General features: G+C 42.1%; 1 protein-coding gene across 1 annotated transcript in view; it reads left to right on the top strand.

The window, feature by feature from the left end:
* Positions 1–766: 766 nt before the first annotated feature.
* LOC104402356 (chromosome unknown open reading frame, human C12orf75) overlaps positions 767–7531 on the top strand; it is a gene marked incomplete at its 5' end in the record, with an annotated part of 8257 nt that continues 1492 nt past the window's right edge. The window contains 2 exon segments of the mRNA XM_010010227.1: positions 767–791; positions 6916–6951. Coding sequence (XP_010008529.1) covers positions 767–791; positions 6916–6951 — 61 coding nt within the window.

Genomic DNA, 7531 nt, shown 5'->3' with positions numbered 1-7531 from the left:
CAGCTGAATGATATACTAGCAATAGCAACATGGCATTAATAACTTGGGAGGAAAAGGAAAGAGATGTACTTGAGTGAATATTCCTCTCCCAGCAAGAAGCATCTGAGTCACCAAAAACCAAAAATCAATCACAAATCAGGCAGCCCAGTGGTAGCTTTTGTCTTTTTGCTTTTTGGTTAAACTGCAAGATGAATTAAGGGGTGGTTGATCTCTTTAGAGGTTTGGGGCTTTGGATGGATCATATCCCAGTGTTTATATTAGTTCTGTCTAGTTGTTTTGTAAAACTTTGTTTATCTGGCAGGAAGAATGGAGCAGCATTTTACACATGTAGTGCCAAGTCTACAACTGAATCAACCGGCAAAATAAGCAGCCGTTCAGAAATAACTGCTTGGTTAGTTGCGGTGACTTTGTAGGAGACAAAACCACCAGAAGACTGAGCAATGTGAAGCATATAAAATTCGGAAAGATTAATTTTGTCTTACGTTGCTCTCATCCTGAGTGACTGCGCCTGAGCACTGGTCCACAGCAGCATCGTTTTCACCCACTGAGAATCTGGCCCAGACCTAAGTGTGATACATTTAAGGGATGATATACACAGTCATTAAGGATAAACTAGACAATCATGAGAAACCCATTTTCTGACAACAGAAAATTCCTGTTGCTCTTTCTGCATCGTCAGGACAGAAAGGCTTACTGCACTATGGACTGGTTTAGAGGATTATTGTATATTGTCTTGTAAACATGTACTTTTTTCTTTTCATTCTAGGTGCCACAGGGACTACTAAAGATGTGTAAGTACTTACTCTGCTCTTTCAGATATATAACCCTGGACTTCTCTTCAGTCCTACAAGCCTTATACTAGATTTAGTCACACAGGATTAATCTGGCTCTTAACATATAATCAGCACCACCAGATGTTTGTCTTTAGTGACAGCTTCCATCTCCACAAAACAACTTCATGTCTCGTTTACTTTTCTACAGATTCCTTCCCTTATTATTTCTCCAGCAGAAATGTCTTTTTTTCTGCTTCTGTTGAGAGAATTGTCTCCCAGAGGGGGTCTTGTTGCTTCAGACTACTCTTCCCTGTCACATACCAGTATATCTTTTTCCAGAGGCTGTGTCATTGTATGAAGTGACCACATAAATTTCCACAAAGCCCTGTGAGAGATTTAACAAGTCATTGAGGCAAATTTCCCCTCTTTGCAGGAGCCCCAGTAACCCATCCAGACTTCCTTTTCAAAGCACTCATCTTCTCTAGATCTTCTCTGCATCGAAGATAGTATCTATTGGCTCCTCTTTCTCTCCCTTATCATTGACACTGGGTAGCACAGGGCAGCCCTACCCATCCTGTTTGTCTCTAAATGTGGAATGTTTTAACCTCTATTGTCCTGTTGCCTCTTGCCAGCTTCTGGTTTTCAGAAAAGCAGCAGCAAAAGATCAGCATTTCTCAGCCCATTTTTCATTTGCTGATGTAGAAATGTGCAGGAACAGCTTTATTCAGCCATAAATTTGTTTTCCTATCAAAGGAAACATTAAAGAGGTCCTCCTGAGGTCTTGCTTCTTCTATTTCATATAATTGGTATTTGCCACAAGAGTTTCAGACTGAGGGACCTGGGAGAGATTTTCATGTTATGTAATAGGAACATTCTTCTATTTACTTCATTTAGAATAACTGCTCTAATTAGACAGAGGAATCCTGGTGTAGAAATGAGGGCTGTCAAGTCAGATAAACAAGCAGGGAGAAGAGCCTAACAACAGGCTTGCTCTGGCTATTACAGAGCACAGCCGAGAACTAACAACAGGTCTCACTTGGCAGATAAACACTGTTGTCACAGATACTCTTGAGGCCTGTGTTACCGGTGTAGTCTGTTTTCTGGGTTTGCAGTGTCAGTCAATAAATAAATGGCAGAAGGCAAGCTTATGGGGAACCTTGCCTTCATACAGCCTGCAGCATCCATGCCCTCAGCAATTCTATATATACAAAACTACTGTTTTTAATTTATATTAGGGCCTTTTTTTTTTGTTGTTCAATTTAGATAATTTAAATGAGTGCCTTAGAACTGCATCTCTCTCTTTGCTGTTCAGTAGTTACTGTAAAAACTGCTAAATTATGAATGTAGTAGGCATGTTTCTGGGCTTAAAGGTACGAGTACGTGTAGGATTGTGCCTATGTGTGTGTAAGCATTTGTAGAGCCAGGGTTTAGGAGTTGAGAACTTCCTACTTAGTAGGGTTATATCATCTGTCATGTTTCAAAAAAATATGGGGATAACTTAGAAAAAAGTAATTACTAGTGTAGACTTAAACAAAGTGAAAGGGTCAATCCTGGAACCATTGCGCATTCATATAGGTATAGTGGAGCCAGCCTGTGTGAGTAATAGCATGGTTGAACCTTCTTGTCAAACATTAGAAACACAGATCTGTTAATGAGTAGTGGCAGTGATGACCTGAAAAGTCCTAAATCAATCATGCTAGTATTTAAGAGCAGATTTTTACAACAGAAGTAAAACACCAGAAAAAACTACTTTAGTTTAATGGAAATGAACAAAGCATATATTACCTAACAGTATGGATCCATACAGGATTTTATTTTACACCATTTCACTTTTACCAGCTAAAGATTTAAAAATTCTCTTTGAAAAACCCACTTTCTTTTTGGCCGTCAGATTTCAGTCATATTGATTCTGGTCCAGAAAAGTATTTAGGTGTGTCCTTACTTACAGCATACTCTTTGATACAGAGTCTGGTTATTCTGACTCAAGATTTCTCTTTTCTTGGCTGCAACTCATTGCCAAGGCACCAGTGTCTCCTGGAGTGAGCAGCCGTGTGGAAGGATGGAGGGCTGGATCCTTCTCTGAGCCTTCCTTGGTGACTGCAGGGAAGCTTCTTTGCCCTCTGGGCCTTGATTTTTTCCAGGCACCAGTGATATAGGGATGATGATATGATCTTCCTGTGCAAAGTGCTCTGAGACTGAGGGCTGCGTGGTCTGGAAACATGATGTCTCCCTGTGTATTCCAATCCTCCAATCAATGGTGAATCTGTTGGCCACCCTCTGCCCCACTAATAAAGAGAAGTAGATCACAACTAACTGGAAAAACTTAGATATAAGAGGGATAACGTATATGCTAGAAAAAAAAAATACAATGCCTGTGATATTCAGAATGTGGCTAAGTTTAGAGGAAGATTATTAAGAGTAGGAAGGAAAGGACATAGCAGTTCAAGCCTGTTTCAAAATATTGTGAAGAAATCCATCAAATACAAATGACGGGTCCTTGTTCCTGAGAAATGCTGAGAAATTGAGGCAAAGTGGTCTGTCACTTGTGCAAAGTTTAGTGAGTCATTTCTGATGGGACTACTGAGCACAGCTAGAAAGAGTGTCTATAATGCTTGACACCAACAGGGCCATAAAAGCTGAGGTAAGAAAAATGTGGGTGGAATGAATTAATGTGCATGCCTGTCATTTGATATTTAGCATATTATGTGAAAAATGGCAGCTTCTTTTACCATCAAATGGACATAGGGCTGATGGATGTAAAAACTAACATCTGAACCAAGTACATTTTTCAGACTTAGGAGGGTGACAGGAATCCTTTTGGGATAGACAAATCCTTACCAAAGAAACATCTATTCTATCTGAAAGCAGAATGCTGTTACGTGGATTTGCTGTTAAATCTGGCTACAAGACTCCACCTATGCTATCTGCTGAAAATGTGCTCTCAGTTCCTCTGCAGTAGGTATCAACAACATCTGAGGGTAGATGTAGCAGATCAGTACAAAATACATCAAACTGCAAAATTCCTTTTGCTGTCTATTCCTGGTGCAGAAAACCTTATCCTAACTTGTTCTTCCTGGAGGACTCTGTAAATGGAGATATTTAAAGGTATTTTTTTATGCCAGATTCTTCCTTTATCCCTGACATGAGAAGAAGCTGGTGACACATTGGAGTTAGAGAGAAAGGATGTGCTGGACTCCCATATCTCTGTACCCTCTCTGTGAGTCTGGAAGATGTGGCAATGGGAGCACTGCCAAAACCAAAGGAACTTCTTTCCTTCCTTGTTTCCATGAAGTTGAGCGTTGCTCTTGTAGCTCTTCTCCCTGAAGTCACCCGTGTTCACCCAGCGCCTGTACATTTCAACATGTGAAAAAAGTTGCACTTTCCAAAATGGGGCCTTAAGCTGCTGTGTGTGAAGGGAAGAGGTGTGTGAATATGCAAAATGCATAAACATACCCCATGCTGCATAGAAAGGAGTCCCCAGAAGGGAGTGGAAAACGGCTTCTTCCTTATGTACCAGCCACCAGAACTTTTCTTTCTTTTCCCTCTCATGCTTCCATGTTCCTCCTGTCTCTGCTTACCTCCTCTTTTCTAGCAGGACTACAACAGCTTGCACCCATTCATCACCCAGATCAAGAGCTGTGGCCTGTGCAATCCCAGATTATATTTGCTGTTGCACATTTAAGGGAAAAGGTATTGCAAAATTGGACTTGGATTTGTAGCTATTCAGAGGAAAGGAAGAAAGCAAAAGGTTTAAAAAAGCCCCTAATCCACTTAGTCATAGACTTGGATAATTTGTTTCGGTGAGAGAATGACAATAATAGTCCAGTGATGCCCCATTACAAAACATTTCTAGAACAGAAGAAAATAGCTCTGTTGCCTAGTAGAGTCTTTTTTAACAAAACATTGACATTAATTTCTTGTTGGACAATAGTGATTATTATTCTTTCAACTCCTTTTTAGAGGCTTTGCGCTGTGTGTGCAGTTGCCAGTGCTTTTAAACAATTCTTTTCTCTGGATAATGGTTAATCTGGATTATAGAAAATGTTTCCAGTTGTACAAGAAAACCAATCCTGTGACACATTCAGCTGGTTCGACAGAAATGATTGTTTGTGATCTTTTGGCACCCAAAATCCTATTCTTACACTGTTGTCATTTTTTTCTGCTGAAAATACAGGCTTTTTTCTACCCACTGTTACAAACAGGCTTTCAACTTTCTTCAGATGGAATTGGCCCACACTAGGACAGAGCAGCTTCAGTCCTCAAGGGAAGTTGCTTCTGCATTTTTCTGGCTGCACACAGGAGGACTGAAAGGTGGCTTAGGCTACATGGCATCAGAAGAGGTGGGAAATGCCTTCTGAAACGGCACCAGCTCCTTCAGGGAGGATCAGAGGCTGAGGAGTTTATACTCAGTCTCTCTTGACTGGTAAGACTTAGGCAAAGGCAGAAGAGCAGGAGGCTTGCCCCACTCAGTGCTACGCCCTGCATGAATATCATTTAGCAGAACTCCAGCATACTTGATTTACCCTAATCCTCCACTATTACAAGGACCTGTGTACCCTTACTCACTGTGGTGACACAAAAAGGGTAGTTGGTAATCTTTTGCTGCTTAGAAAGCTGGTAAGTGTAAGATAATTTCTAACATGTAGCAGTATTTTAAGGCATTTGTTACCTTCCCAGGAGAGTGCTGACTGTGGTTTAAATAGTGTTTTCTTGCATTTGAGGCTGCATCTTGCTACGAGCTCTCTGCACTTCAAGCCAAAATCCCATTGACTTTGTGGATCAGTAATAGCATACAGCCCTGATGATTAAACATGAGGCACATTTACCTTTTAGAATAAATAAATTATAGTAAGAAATGTCATATATCATTGTTTAAGATCGTAGTTCAGAAATGCCTTTCAAGGCTACAGTATGGATTTAGCCCTAATGCTGCATGAAGTCTGTCTCTCAGTTTTATTGCCTGGGGAGCAGATCAGAAATTCATGGATCAGCTCCCGATGGGGAATATCTTGGAATTGCCCCCTGTAGTCCAGGCAGTTGGTTCTTCAGTGGGAATATTCAGGTGAGGATATCTGTGTGAACAGCCTGTGCATTAGCACTTCCACAGCAGAGCCCTCCTTTGTCATGGTGCCTCCTTTGCTGTTTGCAGCCATCCCCAGGCACTGCTGCGATTGTCTCTCATGGCTCCCTGTGCAGCTGCAGCGTGGGACTCTTGCTCCGCCAGTTGCAGTGAAGGAGTGAAGGATGTCTGAGGATTTAACAGCACTCAAATTATCTTGGCTCTATTAATATTGCTAGGTTGGTAGGCTGCAGACCAAGCTACAGTGCAGCTGCTGCCCCCATCCCTACCCAGCCAAAGCAGAGCTCAAAGTCCAAATATTTAATCAAAGGTGGGTGAGTGATTTATGTGCAGACTGATGCTGGGGGACAAGGACTGCACCTCATAGGTGAATAGGTGACAAGGAGTAAGAAGAAATTTTTTATCTTTTCCATACTACATTTGCTTTCACATTGACACTGATTATTTTACCCCCTACTCTGGTTCAGCCACACTGGACAGTAATGGGGCGAGTCAAACCTCAGTGATTGCCCATTTGTAAAGGATTAGTAACAGTTATATGGTTTGCAAACAACTCTGGCTTCAGGAATTGCAGTACCTCATTTTATGCTCTTTTGGCACAGCTGCTGTGAAAGTTTATCTTTCTTCATCCTTATTCCCATGCCAGCATGGATGCCCAGTCCCTTCCAGTCCTCTTTTGGTGGAAGAGCAGCTCAGACTCGTTCCTGAGATGTGCAGAATCTTTGTGTTCCTGTTATGTGTGAGGCAGTGTGGGGACTCACTCAGGAAAAGTGTTAATTCAGCTGTTTCAGCTCCCAAATCTTCTTTCAGGCATCACTGGCAGGGGCCATGAAAAGAAAGCTGCATCTGTTTTCAATCCTTTTCTTTCTTCTGCACATTAGATTGGAAAATTGTCACTCTTTTTGTACCTGTGTGAGTACTCTATTGAATTGCAGATGACCTGAATTGTACTGGGATCAGTAATAATCCCCTTGTTCCCTTGTTCTCGAATGTAGCCAGATGGTCATGGAGTACCTGAAAGAGACAATCTGCTAATGTGCTTTGTATCTTTTGATGTTACAGAGCAGAAGAATCTGTATCAGATGATGACAAACGGAGGTAGGTGCTCTACCGAGGCTGGCTTTATTTACAATAGCCTGCAGTGAGTTCTACCTCCTTCCTTTCCTCCTCCTAATTCCCACCAACACCATCAAAGCAGAGAAAAAGAAGAGAGAGGAGGTTATCTCCCACAGAGCCCAGTATTGATGAGTGCCACCACCCTGTTAGTGAGCTGGGAGGGGGAAGCTTTCCGGCAAGAAGAGCGCATTATCTCACAGTTGTAGGTGATGTGCTCAGTAAGGGCCAGTGATCTCTGCCTTCACACCCGCCCCACCACAGAAGATGGCATTAGCACTTGTGGGAGATCTCTGCTGGGTTGGAAATTGAAGGAAGTATGGAAGTATATCATCAAACAAATCAGAAATCAACTCCGAGCCGCAGGGGCTGGAGGAGGTGTGAATAATGTGGCACCTAACGGGGCAGAGCAGTGTAATGGGAGTCTCTGCGAGTAGCTCCAGGCATGGCAGATGCTCTTAAGGATCCAGTTGTTCACCTCCCTGCTTTTCATACAGGCCTTGGAGCCAGAAAGTATGCTCTGCAAGGCCATGAAGGGGAGAAGCCTGGGCTAGGAATGTACCTA

This window comes from Nestor notabilis, unplaced genomic scaffold (assembly GCF_000696875.1).
Source record: "Nestor notabilis isolate BGI_N333 unplaced genomic scaffold, ASM69687v1 scaffold3480, whole genome shotgun sequence".
Taxonomy (NCBI): Eukaryota; Metazoa; Chordata; class Aves; order Psittaciformes; family Psittacidae; genus Nestor; species Nestor notabilis.
This window is presented reverse-complemented; position numbering and strand designations above follow the sequence as displayed.